Genomic DNA, 17,420 nt, shown 5'->3' with positions numbered 1-17,420 from the left:
TGGATGTGTGGTGCAGCTGAAGGGGAGCTCCTGGATGACATTTGTGCTTTGAGGTGACAGAGATGTTTTCTGGCATTTTCTCCCTGCTGAGCTGTGCTGCTGTGCCACCACAGAACAGGTATTTCAGGTCATTCAGGGAGTGGTATCTGCATTTCAAGTATTCTTGTCTAGCTGACCTCATCATCCCCAAAGAGCTTTCACTCAAAATGCCCATTTCTTGCTCCTGCGTTTGGGCCCAACAGAACCCTGGACTATAAAAACCATTTCCCTCAGGGGAAATGCACTTTCTGGATATATTCTCACTATTTCCCACTTACTTCCTCAATTTTATTTTTTTTTTAATTTTTATTCTTTTAGAATTGGAACAAGAATTTCATTGGTTTCTGGGCCCCTACCCTGAGTTAGAACCTCCTTTGTGCAACCCAGCTGCTCAGTCCTGCTTCACTACAGGCCACCACATGGAAGCATTTTTTTTTTTTTTTTGTTTGCCTGTGTCCAACACTCAGAGAAGGAACAAGAAGGATGCAGGAAAAGACTCAGAAACCAGGAGGCCTGTCTGCCCACAGTGCTACAGGGATTTCCTTCGAGCAAAAAGACCCGTCACACATGAAAGCCAAATGTAGCATCGTGTGGAAAACATTCTTCTTGCTGTTTAATGTGGATTGTTTGTGACCTGAGTGAGTGCAGAGGTGACTGTGAGTCACCACTCAACCTGTGCCTGGTCAGACAAGCCCAATTAACACCTTAACTGGGAGGGCTTTTTGGAACCAGCTAATGGGAAACACCAGACCTTGAAATGAGGGGGGATTTGAGGTATTTGACAGTGACCCCTCATCACTGAGTGCTCATTTTGTTTTTCTCCCCTAAAGACACAGAATGAAGGGTAACCTCTCAGTTCAGCTGAGGTGTAAACAGATCCCTTCTCACAGAACTTCTGCCTTAGCAGGTATAAGGAACACAAAAAATAGGTCAGGTCATGACTGAGTCTGATGCTCTGTGTGACAGATCTGTTCTGTCCTTTTTGAAGATGAATTTTAGAATTCAATTCCAGTAATACAGACTTCCCTTTACGCTCATATCCCTTTGAAGAGAGGTGCTAAGCAGATGATGGTGCCTCAAAAGGACTTAGTAGTGGTTTGTATCACTCAGCAATGACGGCATAAATCAGGTTATTGCTGTAGACATCAGATGCTGTTCATTGTTTGAAGGGCACTAACATCACAGTTTCAAAGGGATGTGATTTGCATCGTGAGAGCAGGATGTTTTCCTCCTCTTGGGAGATATCTGTGTTTAACTGCAGCTCTGCAGTTTTCATCTGCAACTGCTCTGAACTGGCTGCAGCACTTGGATGCTTCTCCACAACGTGAGTCATTCTAGAGATTTAAGATACAGTTGTCTTCCAGTCAGTTGTTATCGAATACCCACACTCCAGATGGGTTTCAATTGTCATGAAGCTGTTTTACCAGTTTGATCTCCACTGCAGAAACTTTTCTGTGGCTTGTGAAACACTCTGAAATCCTCTGGCACCGCTGAAGGAAAAGACTCGTGCATTAGATGTTTGCAAAACATTAGAGAACGTAATGTGGAGTGGGATGGGTGCTTCTGGACACCAAGACAAGCTGTCCTGGCCACACTTGCCACCCAAGCTGTAAGGAAGGGTGGTACCAGCTACGTTCACCTTACACAGCTCCCTGGCCCCACCACTCCGCTTGTCCTCAGCGCCCAAAGCAAATAAATACAAACTGCTTATTCATGGTTTATTCGTTAGTAAACTTACTCGGCATAAATAATAAGAGCAGCCCCTCAGCACCTGGTGCCAGGTGCCGCGGACTGGCCCCGGGGGGGCTGTGTGTGGGCACAGCCCTATTTCCTCTGGGCGCCTGCGATGGCCGGTTTCTCCTCGCGGGTGATGGGGATGGAGCGCTCGGGGACGTCGCTCACCTTCCTGGGCGCGCTGACGGTCAGCACCCCGTCCAGGGACAGGGACGAGGTGATGGTCAGGGGGTCCACGTCGTCGGGGATCCTGTATTTCCTGTTGAACTCCCTGGCGATGAAGCCGTGCTCGTCCTTCAGAAGGAGAAGGGACAGGCACAGTGAGGGATTATTATTACTATTATTATTGTTGTTATTATGTTGTTATTGTTATTATATTATTATTTTGATATTATTTCGATTTATTTTTATATATAGATATTTTATTTTTATTATTATTATTTTGAGTATTATTGTTATTTTTTTATTATGTTCTTAGCACAAAAAAGTTGCAGAAGCTCTGTCAGGATTACATGCCATTATTATTATTACTATTATTACTATTATTACTATTACTATTACTATTATTACTATCACTATTCTTCTTCTTCTTCTTCTTCTTCTTCTTCTTCTTCTTCTTCTTCTTCTTATTATTATTATTATTATTATTATTATTATTATTATTATTATTATTATTATTATATTGGTATGGCAATTGCAGCTACTTTAGCATGAGTGTTCCCTTCCTTCCAGCAAGTAAGCGGGGACTGGAGGTAGGAGGGATATGGGGGCTGGAAAATGCTGTTTCATCCACCTTTGAACATGGCTTTGGATTTCTCTCTGCCCAGTTGGCACCCAGGTCTCCAGGGCCAGCAAGAAGTGGGATTATGAGAGCAGAGCACAACCTTTAAGGGTTAGAAACTCCTAGGTAAACTTCCTAGGGCCTAGGAAAGGTTACACAACAGGGCAGTGCACTGGTTCCTTTTGTGGTTTGATTATTACAGCTTGTTGTCAGTGTATTGAACACCTCCCTGCATTTCTGGCCTCTGCCCAAAAAGAGGGAGGCCCAAAAATGCCCATTTCAAAGACGATTTTCCAGCTCGGTTCACAGTTCATGTAACATCAGCAATAAATGTTCACCCTCTTGCTGCCCTGTCTGGGATCAGCTGGGGGGGTTTGCACAGAGCATCTTCCATTGGGGTTGGCTGATAAAACAAAAAATGGCAAGTATCTGAGGTGAGCACAGGGGAGGAGTGTTTTGCAGCCTCCTTGTTTCACCGCTGGGAGTGGCACAGTTAAATCAGAGGTACCTGGCGCTCCTCGTGCTTCCCGTGGATCTCTATCATGTCCCCGAGCACCTTCACTTTGAGCTCCTCGGGGGAGAAATGCTTCACATCGAGATTTACATAAAACTTGTCCTTGTCCAGTCGCATCTGCAAAACAAGGAGGTGACTTCAGGAAAGGGCAGGCGAGGGTTTCTGCTTCGAAAGGCTCTCAGAACACAGCAGGTCAGCACTCAGCTGGTGTCCACACACGCACTGACCTTTGGTTTGGGGTTCTCATCTGAGTGGCTTTGTCCCTGGCTGGCCTTGCATTAATGCCCATCCCTGCGGTACCTGAGATTCTCAATTTGTTAAAATCTGCTAAAACTGCCCCTTGAGTTGGTGTAGTGCTGATTATGGCTGCTTCAGTGCACAGCCAGATCCAGGGATCCTGCTAAATCAGGGCAAACATTATGCAAAGATTAATACTTTCCCTCCTTCTGCTCAGAATAGCTCTACAAGCTACTTGTAAATAAGAGATTGACTCGTAGAACAGGCAAGTGCCTCTTGGCTCAGCCCCTGAAGCAAGCAGACTCCTGCTCCTTGATCCTTTGGGTCCCGTATCTTACTGAAAATGCTGCTCTTCTCGGCAGTGATTCTTTAAAATAGGCCCCTTTTTCCTCAGCAGCCTGACATGAGCATCCCACTGCCCCTGCCCCTGTGCTGTTTGCTTCTCAGGTGGGAGTGGGATTGGAAGTTTGGCATAGCAGACTGGGAAATTAGGGAAATCAGGCTTCCTCCTGTCTTCTGTCAGCTCTTAGAGCCACCTCAGTTTGCCTCTCTTCCCATCACTATGGCAATACTTGCTCTCAACCCCAAACGATGAGCAGAGCATGCAGAGCTTCTTGCCTAACGAAGAGCCACAAGCACAGCACCCTTCTCCCCAGCCTTCTCCTAAATAACCACCTCCAAGCAGCTTCCAAGCTCTCAGCTCTCCTGGGTGTCCAGCTCCAGAGCCAGCAGGATGTGCACACAGCGGTAACAAAGAGCATGAAGAAGCAAAGATTACCTCAGAGAGTCCTGTCTCTAGCCAACTGGGCATCCGAAGGATGGGGGATCTCATCAGGAAGGGGCTGAAGCTGGGGGAAACAGGGAGCAGCTCTGACTCCTGCAGGTGCTCCCCGAAAATCTGGTCAAAGATACGACTCGGTGCCAACCAAGAAAAGAAGGGTCTGCGGATCAGGGGGTTATGAATGGTGATATCCATTGGAGAGCGCTGGAGGAGCCTGGCAAACAACTGTGCTGCAGTGCCGTGCTGGGAGCCTGGGACAGCTTTATACCCGTGCAGCTGGCCTGGCCTTCCACCCCCCCGAGGCCTCTTGAACAGTGGTGTCAGGGATTTTATTGTCCCACTCCTGGGCCGGTCCCCTCGGCGGTGCCCAGTAGCTGTCTGAGGGATTTGAACGCGCTGCTGAGGAGGAGGGGGAAGGGGAGAAGAAGAAAAGGAGCCCAATGGGGCAGCAAGAAGCCAAAGTGCCCGGCCCGCCCCGCTCCCCACGTGCTGTTTATCTGCAGAGTCCCAGGCGGGCTTGGCGGATGTTCCCAGCTGCTTGGGATGCCAACGGGATCAATGCAGCTCCTATCTTTGGCTCCCAGGGAACGCGACAAGGGGCCGTTGTTCCCGCTGCCAGCGCCCAGAGTTCAGCTCCCCACATCACCCACCAGCCCCGGGGAGGGCTCTGCCCCTGCCCACAGCGCAGGGAGTCACAGAGCCGGGGGGCAGGGAAGATCCCAGCAGGTCTTTGCTGGGATCCCCCTGGCACTGCAGCCCAGGAAAGCCCCACAGCTGCCTTTGTGCCCAGTGGTGTGTGGGAATGGAAGGTGGATTTCTCCACCGTTCAGCCCAACATCTCTGCTCTTCAGCCCAGCACAGAAACCACTGGAGAGCCCAACACTGTGACCTCAGAGCCCCAGAGGGCCAGAACAGAGAAAACCTGGGCATGCTCACGGTGCCTTCTCAGGGATTCGAGCCACCTCTGTCTGCCTGTGCCCCTGCACTAAGCTCATTTTCTATAGTTGTGCTCCTAATACATCTTAACTCACACATTTATTTTAATTCCTGCCTCGCCTGTGAGCCTCAATCACAGGAATGGGTTCAGCCTGGCAACTGTACTTAAAGGGCAAGAACTAGTCTCTGCCTCTGAGAGCTCGTAACTTAAACGCAATTTCTGGCTCAGGGGCACATCATCCTTACTGCCAGCACTGCCACCCCTTTGCAAAAGGCTCTGAGCCTCTTCCTCTCAGCTTGCCTGCAAGAATAGGGAGCAGAATTTGCTCTGTGCAGCAGCTCGGGCCATAAATACCCTCTCCAGTTCCCCATTACATCAACAGCACTGCACCTGCTGCCTCACACTGCAGGGACACGGGCTCAGGGAAATCTCTGGTTTCAGGGTACGTGGAGCTCAACTGGGCTCTGCTCCCCTCCTGCACCACCAGCAGCCCCCAGCCCTGTCCAATGGGACTGGGTCTGTGCCAGCTTCACCCCTTGGTTAACTCTTGCTCCCTGGCACAGGGATGTCTCCGGGTCTCAATATGCCAAAGCCCTGGCCAAGGGAACAGCCCGGACAGCCAGCTTGGAGCAGACAGTCCAGGGTGGGGAGGTGTCAGTAGTGGGGTCTGGATCCTGTCTAGTCCAGCTTAACTACCTGCAGCACTTCATCACTCAAAGGAGCTCAGCCTCTGCAAAAATCAGGCTCCGTGTGCAGGGCATGGGAGGGGCTGATCTGGGCCATGGGTGTGACAGGGACTTCACTGCACAGCCAGCCAGCATTAGCTACTGCCCTGTCCCCATGAGGGGCTTCAGGGCCATCAGTACCATCAGTACCATCCATACCAGTGCCAGGGACCCCCTGGACCTGCTGACTGGCCTTGGAGCACCACCAGCAGCACAGCCTGGGCTCTGTCCTGCTTTTCCCCACTTCAGCCTCCCTCAGCTCATCCCTGTGCCTCCCAGCTGCCCATTCCCCTCCTGCAGCCCCTGCTCCAGAAGGGGTTCTCCGGGGCTGGGAGGACGTGTGGGATGTTCCCAAGGTGTCCGTGACTGCAGGCAGTGCCTGCACTCCCTGCTGGAATGCAGCGAGAAGCTTCTCCCGTCACCCTGGCGAGGCATCCTGGGCCCTGTGCGCGGGGCTATTTTGGTCCATCTTTTTATCACACACTCCTCCCTTTGGAATTCACCCAATTAAAACCTTGCAATCTGCAGCCTTCACTCTCAGAGGCAGCGAGGGCTCGGCAGGTCCCCGTCCCCAGCCCCGCCATGGCCGCACGGACCGTCCCCCACGCCCACCCCATGAGCTCCGAGTACGAGTTCGCCAACCCCAGCAAGATCTACGACCAGAACTTTGGAGAAGGTAAGGAAGGAGGTGGGATCCCCCTGGCACCTCTCTCTGCCCTGCTGCAGGAAGGCTGTGGTGGAGCTCCCCTGGGCAGATTGGCCTCCGGAGCAGGCTAAGGGAGCTGGAGCCAAGGAATTCAGGGGGTAAGAAGGCAGATCAAACCAGGGGGATAGCCAGGGGCTCTCTCTTCATGTCCACTTCCTCCATCCATGCCTACTGCTGTCTGTGCTGTCCCTCCCTCATGCCACCCATGCTCTGGCATTCATGCACATGCTGTGAAAACATGGAGCGAAACGCTCAGGGGAGGGGGGGAAGTTTTTTCAGCCAGGGGATGTGGAGAAAAGCTGAGCTGGGGTGTTCAGCACAAAGCTGGGCAGTGGCTGGCGGAGGGGAAGGAATGTGGGCAGCAGCAGAACCATTCAGCTCCAGCACAACAGCGTGAAAAGGCAAAAAGCTCCAAGGAAAGCCCCCCGGACAATGGCACACAAAAGGCCTTTAGTTCTTCAGGGCAGTTTCTTCACCATCAGCATTTTCCATGCCCATCCCTGGCTGTGGGCTCTGCACTGCAGAGCACTCACTGCACCTCCCAGTCCCTCCCAGTCCACCCAACAGACATGTGAAGCTGGATGCCAGCCCTGGGCTCGCTGGCAGCCCTGGGCTGTGTGGTGGGAGGCAGTGGCTGGCAGGCTCTGTGTGTGTGTTTTAGAGACACAAAGGTAGGAACTGCAAGAGGCTCCACCCATATTGTGCTGATGTGGTGGCAAACCCAAGGTGTGTGCCAGGTGCCAGCCTCCTCCTGCCACCCTCCCCTGTCTGCTGCCAAGCATCCTCCTCCAGCTCCTCCCCTGGGAACCCCACACTCCTCACCGAGTCTCCTTTCCAGGTGTGTCCCCGTCTGAGATTTTAGCCCCTGCCCTGTACCACGGCTACTACATCAGGCCTCGGATCAACAAGCAGCTGGACCGGGGCACCTCCGAGATCTGCCTGAACGAGCACAAATTCCAGGTGTTCCTGGACGTCTGCCAGTTCCTGCCGGACGAGCTCAGCGTCCGCACCGTGGACAACCTGCTGGAGGTGGTGGGCCAGCACCCCCAGAAGGCTGATCGCCACGGCTTCATCTCCAGGGAGTTCACCAGGACCTACATCCTCCCTCTGGACGTCGACCCCTTGCTGGTGAGGGCCACCCTGTCCCACGATGGCATCCTGAGCATCGTGGCTCCCCGCACCGGCAAGGAGCTGAAGGCCAAAGTCAACGAGGTGAAGATAACACAGGAGGAGCAGCCAGTGGGGAAAGAAGAGCAGCCCGAGGAAGGAAAAGAGAAGGAGAAGTCCTAAAGGCCCCAGGTGTGGGCTTGCACTGGGAAGGTGGGGGGGACAGGGATGGGGAATCCACGGTGACAGACTCGTGTTTCTCACCATCAGTGTTTAGCAGGGCTCTGAGGCAGCCAGACTGCTGCTTCCCAAGGCTGATGGCTGGAAAAAAGGGACTTGGAGCTGAAAACAGAGGGGGACTGAAATGCTAGTGTGAGGGAGTGAGTGTAATGCGAGTTTCCTCCTAGCTCAAGTGCTCATGGAGCACCAGGCAGGGTGCTCTTCTCTCACCCCAAAAGACCAGGGCCACTCTTACCCCAAACTGTGAGGCTGTGCCACAGTGGACTGTGAAACAGCTGCTGTGCTCTAGCCCAGGAGGGAAGAGATGATCCCAGTGCCTTGCCTCTGAGCTGGTGGCTGAGCTTTGTGGACACGGGAGGTGCTTGTTGGTCTGTAAAAGTTCCTGCAGTTCTCAGGAGGGAGGAGGAATAAACCTGCCTCTGGTCTTCTCTTGCTTGCCTTGGGTTCCTGTTGCTTCTGGCCTGCAGCAGGAAGGATGGACAGTGCCTCAGCTGTGGAAATGGCATCAGTGGTGACACGGAGGGACTGTGGGGCACCCAGGGGCACCTCTGTGATTCACCTCCTGGCTCAGGGGCAGCTGCAGGGTCTGTTGTAGGGAGCCCTCAGTGGAGCAGCCTCAAGGACAGAAGGTGCAGAGTGATGAGCTCCTGGAGGGTCCCTGTGCATCCCCAGAGCTGCAGGTGGGATTAGCCCAGGTAAACTAATGCCATGGTCTCTGTTTGTCTTAGTCCTCTGGTTCATGGGGCACCGGGCTCGTTCACACACCGACCTTCTCAGCCCTTGGGAGGGGAGTGAACCCCGAAATGCTGCAGGGAAAGGCTCTGCTCAGATTCCCCAGCACCCTCTGTGCAGTCCCAGAGGGGGTGGCTTTGGCCCCTTTGCAGGCTCTGTGGTGTCACTGACTGGCTGCATGAGAAATGTCCCCGTGGCCTCGTGATGCTGGGCCAGGATCGTGTGAGCTGCTGTCGGGGCAGCTGCTGCCCCGGGCGGCCCCAAGGGCTCAGCAGGTGCCAGCTGCAGCCCTTGTCTCGTCAGAGCCAAGTAAAGCAGGCAAAATGCTGTGTCAGTGCCTAAATATGGGGGTCCCTGGCGTGCCTCAGGGCAGCTCTCCCTCAGACACCCACGGGGATATGAATTCTCCCTCTCCCCGCTGGGATGTGCCCTGCAGGACTCTGCCCTCTGCCTCCATGGGTACCTGGGGCCAGCAATGCCCTGCTCAGGGTTCTGTCCCAGGCAGCACATCCCCTCTGCTGCTGGAACTACACAACTATTTTCTGCTCCTCAGGGCCCCTGGCAGCAGGGAGGATCAGAGGCAGATTAAGAGCAGCCCTGTCTGCTGGCTCAGGACCCAGTGGGAGGGTGGCTGAGCCTCCAGCCCTGGTGCAGATCAGGTACCACACTCAGTCTGGACCCCTGGGGGATGCCCTTACTCGGGAATTGGAAGCAGACAAGCTGCTGCCAGTGAGACACTGTCAAAATAGAAATATAACAGGCATTGTCTAAGTCCTTAATAATAACTCCAGAGATAATTCTGGGCTGGTGACTTTCAGTCACCTGAAGCAGCTGCATCCCAGTCACCCAACACCCACCCAAACCCCCAGTCCAAGGAGGGCTGAGTTCCTGAGCCCAAATCCCTGTGGGGAGGGCAGGGACCTGTGTCTGTGTGTGGGCTCAGGCAGGGCCATCATTTCCTTAGTCCCCCGTCATAAAACGTGTCTTCAAACTCACAGACACTCCAGGGCAGCAGCTACAAAAGGCTTTTCTTTGCCTCTGACCTGGCATCTCCTGTGCTGGTAAGAAAGGCTGATGGTCCCCTCTCTCACTGCACATTTCCTGTCACTGGGATAAACTTCCTTCCCGGGAGTGGGGAGAGGGAGGATGGCCAACATGTGACCCTCAGGTTGGGCAAAGGAGGGCACATCCACACCCAGTGCAGAGCTGGCACGTGCCAGAGCATGAGATGCTGCCTGGGCAGCACGAGGGCTGCAGGTTGCTGGAGCACTGGGGGCTGAGAACAGGAGCTGGCCAGGGCTGGGGCTGCACTGGGAGTGCCCTTGGGCACTACTGCCATAGAAATGCCCAGCATTAGCAGTCACCACACAGTTCTGTTCCCCCCTCCAGCTTTTCCTCGCCCTGTCCTTGCTCTGCCATGAGTTCATTCTCCACTGCTGGGCCCCCGCAGGCTCGCCCTGTGCCAGTCTGACAGGCTGTCACCCAGACAGCTGCCCTGGGCAGGGCTGCAGAGAGAGGGGCTGGCACTGCCTGGTGTCAGCCAGGGCTGTTCCTCTGCCCCCTGGCAGGCTCTGCTCCACACAGCCTGCTGGCTCTGCCCAGCAGGATTGCTGGAAGCCATGCTTTCTTTCATCCCTGCAGACACAGCCTGAGGAGGGAATGCAGAGTGGCAGCCAAGCACTCCCCGGCCCTGCCAATGTTTTTGATGCCTTTCTGTTTCTCTGGTGGAGCTCAAAGCAGCAGCTCCAGTATTTGTGAAAGAGGCTGATGGGAACAGGCTCCCAGCCCTTTTTTTTTCTTCCTTCCCCACAAAGCAACAAAGCCCAAGTTATCCCAGAAATCAAAACAGCCACTGGTTCACTAAAACAACAGTGTCTGTGGCAAAGCCAGAGACACACAGTCTGCAACTTCCCAGGCAGGGACAGGCTCCTGAGACCACCTGGTCTTTGCAGGACCCTGAGAACACGGTCCTGTTGGCATCAGGACTGAATCCCAGCTGCCTGCACAAGTCCTAACTTCTCCCTGGGGTGCTGTGGTGCAGACTGGGATGTGCCATCTCTCCAGGCACCTGATGAGGAGCATTGTCAGAGCAAGGCTTGGGCTCTGCAGGTCACAGCACAGCTCACCCAGGACTCAGCCCAGAGAGCAGCTCTGCCCTGTGGCCCTTCCAAAGAATGATCCTTCTCCTCCTGCCACTCCTGGACAGGCACAGGGTTTGCTCTGCACTTGGGCAGGTGATAAATGATGCTGTGAGCCTGGCTGAGAGCATGGGCACACCTGGAGGAGGGGACTGGGGCCAGTTCCTGGCACAGCCCACCAGAAGGGTGAATTAAAACTCACCCCCTTGTCAGGACACCCCATGAGGGACTCAGAGCTGCACAGAACTGGGTCTGTGCCAAATGACAGCTGTGGGGCACAGGTTCTGCTCAAGAATGACATTCACATGGTATCTTTTGGAATTGAGCATCACTTCTCCTAGTGCTGCCTGAGATTGGGTACCAGGATTAGCCCAGGAATGACCAGCCAGAGTCTGAAGGGCTCTCAAAGGAGTAGAGGGATAAAATACACGTTCATGTTCCTGTTTGCCATGCTGAGGGTGAGCCTGAGAGCTGTACTGCAGGCCCTTAATGACGTGAGGTGCCTCATGGGATCCTGTCCTGCTCAAAAGCACAACACTGCACACTTTCACCCAGGGAGCTGTAAGAAGAGTGGATTTCCACCAGTGTCCCTGAGGTTGCAGGTCAGGAAATGAGAGCAGACCTGCCAGCCCCCTCTTGCTGGGCCTTCCCAAGCAGATTCCCTCTTTCCCAGGTGATGCCAGCCCGTGCCACGCATTTTTCTGACATCCTGCTGGCGTTGCAGGGATGAGCAGCAGGAACAGCGCTGAGGGCTCCCACTCTGGGGCTTCTCCTTTTGTTCGGGAACATTTGAAGTCCCTCCTCCGTCCCCTTTTGCATCACTGCTGGCATCAGCGGGATGGCGCCGGGGGCAGAGAGGGACAGCGGCGGGACGGCCACTGCGAGAACCAGAAAACAGAGTTTTAGCCCCGGGGGTGAAGCCCTGGGGGCACGCGCGACCTTGCCCCCTCCTCCCCGGGTGAGCAGGGGGCGATCCGGGCCCCGGGGCCACCCCCGGTAGATGCCACACGGGGCCAGCACAGCCCCGTGCAGCCCATGGAGAGAAACCCGACACTGCCAGACACTCCCTTGGAATAGCCAGGGGCCGAGCAGGAACCAGGAAATACAAGCTCTCCCTGTCCAGAGAACGCTCCAGCTCCATGGGGGAAGGAGCGACATGGGCAACCTGTGCAGCTGCGGGCGCCCGGGGTGAGTGCGGCGGGCAGGGGCGCGGAGGGCACGGGAGGCTCCGGCCCTTCGGGAGGACTTTGGGAGCTTTGCGTCCTTGTGCTGGGCTTGCCAGGGCTCCCCCCTGGCTCCCAGCCCCGCTCCCGGTCGGCTCACCCCGGCACGGGAGGAGGGAGCGGGGGGTCACGGCTGGGGGGGTGGAGAGGGAGCGCAGGGGCAGGAGGGGAGGGGGGACGGGGGGCTTTGCTGTCACGTCTCTCAGCCCCGACGGGCTGTGCCACCTCCCCGCAGTGCCAGCCTGGGCTCCTGCAGCAGCTCTGGGAAGGAGCTGCTTCAAACCTCTGTCCTCGCCCCTCCGGGCAGGGAGACACCCCAAGGTGTCCCTTTGTCGCACTGCTGGGAGGGGTCCTGGGGTTCAGCCACCCCCTCCTGCTCTCAGCTATTCCAGCCCCTCTCCCTGCCTGCGGCTGTCCGGGCTTTAGTTACGCTCTGGAAATCCTGGCCACGTTCTGGAGATGCTGTCGCTGTTTCTCCCTGGGAGGGACGGAGGGAGGGTGACACTTTAATCCCTCCTGGGTCGCGCCGTGCCCTGGACCTCCCGCTTGCAGAGAAAGGGCACAGTGCAGCATCACTGGGTGCCAAGTGGAAATATTTTCGGCTCTGAGCGTGGAACCAGGGGAAGAGCCGTGAATATCAGAGTGAAGCTCCGAGGACGTTCTCTCCAACATCGCGTTTGTTAAAAGTATGAGAAATTCATCGGCAGTTTTTAATAATTCCAAGCGGCACAGCATCACCTAGTGGAGGAAGGTTCAGGACGCCGAGGTCCTGCCAACCTGAGCCCTGAGCTGGAGGGCAGAGGAGTTTGGGATTTAGGAATAGGAGGTGGGGGGTGGAAGGCTGAGTCTTGATGTGTCGCCCACCAAAACTCCCATTTTATTTCCTCTACCCTGTGTTGGAGGGTTAATGAGGTACCCAGGGCAATCAGTGAACAAAGGGCCTGACCAGGGGGTGCCTGGGGCACAGTCTGAGGTGTTTAAAGAAAAGCTATTACAGCAAATTTATTCACGGAAGAGAGTTATTGATGAATATGCCCTCGAGCCTGGGTGCCTTTGCAGTCATGACCACAGGCAGGGCAGGCCCCAGGTTGTTCTCACCACTCAGGGCACTAAAGTGTGCACGGACAGGAAAATATGCCCAAAATCAGGATTATGTAGGACCAAAACCAGGATGGCACTGACATGGGAAAAGGGGAAGAAGCAGTGCAGGAGCAGGGACATGTGTGCTGTCATGGAGAATACGATGTGCTCCTCTCAGCCTGGGAGTTACAACATGTTTGACGGTTGTGAGAAGAGGGGAGAGGTTTCCCTGCTCTCATTTCCCTTGCCACACATGTCCCAATTACTGGGAGATGCCTTCTCCTGCCTGGCTGTGCTTATCCTGCAGACAGCCCAGAATAGCTCCAGCCCACACGCTGCCTGTAATGCTCCCTCCACAAGGGGAGGGAGGCAACCAAACCAGCAGCTGATCCAGCAGCCTCCCTGGCAGCCGAGGGGAGAGGGGACCTGCTGATTCTGCCTCAAATGGGGCTGCTTTGATTGCAACCCGCAACGTGCCCGAGGGAAAGGGCTCTGGCACACAAGCCTTGCCAAGGAGGGCCCTGGAGACCCTGCACACAGTGGAGGAGGAAGCTGCGAGAGCCAAGGGAGAACCACTACAGATTGAACAAGTTGAGTTGGAAGGGAGCCACAAGGACCATCGAGTCCAGCTCTTAAGGGAATGGCCCATACAGGGGTCAAACCCACAACCCGGGTGTAATTAGCACCTTGCTCCAACCAGCTGAGCTGATCTCAGGGTCAAAGCAGTTCTGCCTTGATCTAGCCCTCCAGACTTCGCCTGTCAGGGGCTGGAGGGCTCTCAGTGCCCCCGTGGGCAGCTCAGAGCAGGGACACGTGGAGCGGCGCCGGATCCCTGCGTGTGGCCACCCTGCCTTCCCCAGGGCTGCCCCTGCCTTCCCCAGCAGGGCTGGTTAATCATTACTGACCATTTTGAATGTCTCCAGGTTCTTTGCCTGCGCTCAGGCTGGGTTTTTGTTTTCCCACTGGAGTGCCAAAGGCATTACTGCACACGCTGTCCTGCTCCCCCGCCCGCCGGGCGCCGGCAGGGGCACAGCTCTGCCTCGGGCACTGCACCCTGGCACGACCAACTGGCAAATGCACACCATGTGGGACGTCTAATATTCCTTGGAGACCAAATGGTGACCCTGCAGCCCCATCCAGCAGAGGCCTGCGAGCCCCTCGGCTGCACTGTTGGTCCGTGGCCAGCACCACAGGGACGTGTGTGCACAGGAGGAGCCATACAAGGGCTGGCACCTGCTCCCTGACCCCCCCAAACGTCCTGCACTGGTGACATTTCCTTCATGCATCTGTCCCACAATGTGACAGCACTCTCCCCTGCCAGCCCCAGCCTGCAGGAGCTCAGCTCTGGGCTCTGTTGTTACAGCTGGAATGGATTTGGCTCCTGTTCATCCCAGGGCTGGAACATATCTGTGTTTGGCTTGTCTCCTCCTGGTCACACAGGTACAGCTGAGATGAGGGTTTGGCTTGGCTAATAATAAGTGCACAGCTTGTTTGGTTTGGTTGTGCTCTAAGTGGAAAGCTGAGAACAGGAAAAACTGTCTGAACCACTGAATGAGCACAAGCTCTGTGCAGGCTGCTCCTTGGGCACGGGGGCCAAAGCACAGGGAATGGGGGTGTCAGAGCCTCTGACCCCCCGAGCAGGGTTTGTGCTCTTTGAGATCATGTTCTTCTCTGAGACACTTCTTGGGCCTGTCTCACCCCACACAGCCCTGGTACCCGGGGGGGGGTTTGGGTCTGTGTGTTGGGAGAGCAGGGGCTGGGGATCGTCAGGGCTCACGTGTCTCTCTCTGATTTCAGGAAGTGTCCTTCCCCTTTCAAAAGAAAGAAGGAAAAGCAAGGTAAGAACGTGTGAAAATGCTTTAGAGGTGGGTGGCTGAGCCCCTGGTTGGGTGACATCAGTCAGTGCTGGCTGCGGGGGGATCCCTGAGCTCCCCTCCCACACTTTTTGTGCTTAACCTTCCTCAGGAGGAGCTCGGTAGAAGCAAAAGGCAACATTTCTTTGAATCTTAAAGCAAAGGGTGTGGTGTGCCATGGGGGAGGGAAGGGACTTCAGCAGCATCTTTAGAATAACAAAGTCTCACATCAAAACACAGGCAAGTGCTCTCAGTTGGCAGCACCAAACTCCTGTAAGAGCTGCAAACATCTGCCTGACAACAGTCCCCCAGAATAAAGTGCATTCCTTAAGTAGCTCAGTTGTGTCCTGTGGCCTTTGGGCCATGCTGGGCAAAATATGTTTGTCAGGCAGCAAAGGAAATAACAAAGTTAAAACTGGATCTGACTTCTCCAAGGGCCTGACAAGGAAGCTCTCTGTGCTGTGTCTGTACTCCTGGGTTCTGCCAAGAACACTGTGGTCCACAGCATGTTGTCATCCTGGGAAACCTTATTTTTCCCAAAGAAACAAGGCCAGGCTTTCTTCTCAGGGACAGCATCAGGGCTGAGGGTGGCAGATGAGGAGGAGGTTTGATTTGTGCCCAGTGGGGAGAGCCCTTGGGCCGGGCACTGCATTGCTGCACCCAGAGGTGGAACAACAAACAGCTGTTAACCTGGTTTGCTGGTGTTTCCCTTGCAGGAACTAATGTGAGGCATGAGAGTGGACAGCAGCAGCCTGGCAGGCAGGTAACCAGCTTCCCAGAGCTTCTTCCCTGACTGTGCAGTGAGAAGACAGAGCTGGCCCCCACCCCCTGGGCTGGGTGGGCTGGGAGGACACGGGGCAGCTTGTCCAGAGCCATGAACCCTCTCACCCTGTGTAGGCATTCCCAGCTGTGGGAAGAGTGTGCAGGACACTGTTTTTCCCCCCTGGAGTGCAGTGGAAGCAGCAGGATGAAACCCCTGAGGTGTCAGAGGGCTGGGTGGGGCTGGGGGGGCAGGGGCAGCAGCAGCCCAGGGAGCTGAGCTTCCAGAGCTTTCCCTCCCCAAAGGTTCCGACGTACGAAGATGTCCCTGATGTCCCTGTCTACGCCACGGTGAGCAAAGCCCAGGGGGTGCAGCAGGATGAGAGCATCCACTATGCAGACATCCAGGTGTTCTCCAAGGCCCGGGAGCGCTCGGCGGCCGAGGTGAAGAACCTGCAGCTGCAGAATGCCACGGAATATGCCACCCTCAACTTCCCCAGGGCCAGGCTCAAGTACGACAGCAAGAATGGCACCCTGGTCTGAGAGACTTGGTGGCCTCCTCCTCCTCCTCCTTCAGCAGCAAAAGGAGTTCTCAGACTTAGAGATGCTGCAGATCCAAGGGAGCCTCGTGGACACAGCGAGACTCTGGGGGGAAGGGTCTCCCACCACAGACATTCTCACAGCATGGGTAGTTCCCCATCTGATTCTGCTGATGAAAAAACCCCTCTTCCCCTTGGAAGGGTTGCCCCTGACTCTGGAAACCCACCTCCTGTCAGCACTGGGAGGTGGCAGAGCTGCCCCTCAGCTGGTGAAGGCTCAGAGCTGCAGGGAGGACGTCCCTGCTGTGGCACAGCTGGATCTGGGAACGTGGCACACGGAACTCAGGACTGGGACGAGGGAGGTCCCGACACAGGGCTTTGTGTCAGTGTTAAGAAAATTCTGAACGTGCAGGACTGACACGTGGCTGATGCTGTGAGGAAATGAAACCTTCAACATCATCCACTGCAATGTCTTCTTCCAACACCTGCCACGTGGCTGCAGCCATGCACTGTGGGCAGGCCCTTCTCTCAAAAAGCAGTGTTCTGTGGCCATGCACAGCTCTGGAAAACCGAGCCAGGAATGCAGAATTAAAGAGGGGTACAGGACAATTCCTTTCACTGGTGGGCTGTGCATCTGTAGCCCTCCATGCACACAAGTGAGAACTGAGCTCCTGGCTCTGACTGGGAGTGAAACAAGGAAAACTGGCAGTTCAGCTGCGAGGCAGCCCTGGATTTAGGACAGTTATCCAGTCCCTAGAGTCCAGCAGCTGTCTGCATGCCTGAGATACTGGGCAGCCTTAGAGAGGACTTTGGACTTTGCCTCCATTCTTTCTCATGTTGTACTGTCAGCCTTAGTCATAAACCCCAGTAACACAGAGCACACAGCACGAGGTGTTACCTGGTAACCCTCCCAGACACCCCTCTGTGTCTGTGTAGGGATCTAAAATAGTGTTAATGATGCAGCCCAGCAATTGTCCAAAAGGCTCCTGCCCCTGCACTGGGTTTGGCAGCACTGGCAGTGGAACAGGGCCCCAGGCACTGCCTTCAGGTCCTAAATCAGTGCTTGGCACGTTCTGTTCCTCAGCTGCAGAGCTGGATGCAGGTCGTGGGACAACCTGGTTATTGCCAGTGTTTAAAAGTGGACGCCTTGGTACCTTTTGTATACAGCATAATATTGCATATTATAACTCAGCTGAATGTAAAAAGAATGAAGGAGTTCCTGCTTGTTGCAAAAAGTTAAGCTGGTGTGGGCAGTGTTTGTTAAGGTGGAATTGTTTGAGGACCAATCTTGAACT

The 17,420-nt window shown here is 55.0% G+C and overlaps 3 protein-coding genes across 3 annotated transcripts; 2 read left to right on the top strand and 1 right to left on the bottom strand.

Annotated features, from left to right (window-relative positions):
• Positions 1 to 1,743: 1,743 nt before the first annotated feature.
• CRYAB (crystallin alpha B) lies at positions 1,744 to 4,491 on the bottom strand. Its single transcript, XM_017809764.1, has 3 exons — positions 4,084 to 4,491; positions 3,063 to 3,185; positions 1,744 to 2,067 (listed from the first exon to the last, which is right to left on the bottom strand). The coding sequence occupies exons 1-3, from the start codon at positions 4,279 to 4,281 to the stop codon at positions 1,864 to 1,866; spliced, it is 525 nt and encodes a 174-aa protein (XP_017665253.1). The 5' UTR covers positions 4,282 to 4,491; the 3' UTR covers positions 1,744 to 1,863.
• Positions 4,492 to 6,288: 1,797 nt separating this feature from the next.
• HSPB2 (heat shock protein family B (small) member 2) lies at positions 6,289 to 8,233 on the top strand. Its single transcript, XM_017809501.1, has 2 exons — positions 6,289 to 6,424; positions 7,293 to 8,233. Exons 1-2 carry the CDS (start codon positions 6,331 to 6,333, stop codon positions 7,742 to 7,744), a joined length of 546 nt encoding a protein of 181 aa, XP_017664990.1. The 5' UTR covers positions 6,289 to 6,330; the 3' UTR covers positions 7,745 to 8,233.
• Positions 8,234 to 11,517: 3,284 nt separating this feature from the next.
• CUNH11orf52 (chromosome unknown C11orf52 homolog) lies at positions 11,518 to 16,558 on the top strand. The gene is made up of 4 exons (XM_017809858.1): positions 11,518 to 11,859; positions 14,772 to 14,812; positions 15,544 to 15,590; positions 15,893 to 16,558. The coding sequence occupies exons 1-4, from the start codon at positions 11,672 to 11,674 to the stop codon at positions 16,127 to 16,129; spliced, it is 513 nt and encodes a 170-aa protein (XP_017665347.1). The 5' UTR covers positions 11,518 to 11,671; the 3' UTR covers positions 16,130 to 16,558.
• The last annotated feature ends 862 nt before the right edge of the window (positions 16,559 to 17,420 follow it).

The sequence above is a fragment of the Lepidothrix coronata genome, unplaced genomic scaffold (genome assembly GCF_001604755.1).
Source record: "Lepidothrix coronata isolate B3197 unplaced genomic scaffold, Lepidothrix_coronata-1.0 Scaffold27, whole genome shotgun sequence".
NCBI lineage: Eukaryota > Metazoa > Chordata > Aves > Passeriformes > Pipridae > Lepidothrix > Lepidothrix coronata.
This window is presented reverse-complemented; position numbering and strand designations above follow the sequence as displayed.

Coding starts and splice junctions, on each gene's coding strand:
- HSPB2 (XM_017809501.1), top strand. CDS start 6,331: ATGGCCGCACGGACCGTCCCCCACGCCCACCCCATGAGCTCCGAGTAC. Junction 6,425..7,292: donor CGACCAGAACTTTGGAGAAG/GTAAGGAAGGAG, acceptor TCTCCTTTCCAG/GTGTGTCCCCGTCTGAGATT.
- CUNH11orf52 (XM_017809858.1), top strand. CDS start 11,672: ATGCCACACGGGGCCAGCACAGCCCCGTGCAGCCCATGGAGAGAAACC. Junction 11,860..14,771: donor TGCAGCTGCGGGCGCCCGGG/GTGAGTGCGGCG, acceptor CTCTGATTTCAG/GAAGTGTCCTTCCCCTTTCA. Junction 15,591..15,892: donor AGCAGCAGCCTGGCAGGCAG/GTAACCAGCTTC, acceptor CCCTCCCCAAAG/GTTCCGACGTACGAAGATGT.
- CRYAB (XM_017809764.1), bottom strand. CDS start 4,281: ATGGATATCACCATTCATAACCCCCTGATCCGCAGACCCTTCTTTTCT. Junction 3,186..4,083: donor TAGAGACAGGACTCTCTGAG/GTAATCTTTGCT, acceptor CTTGTTTTGCAG/ATGCGACTGGACAAGGACAA. Junction 2,068..3,062: donor GGAAGCACGAGGAGCGCCAG/GTACCTCTGATT, acceptor CTCCTTCTGAAG/GACGAGCACGGCTTCATCGC.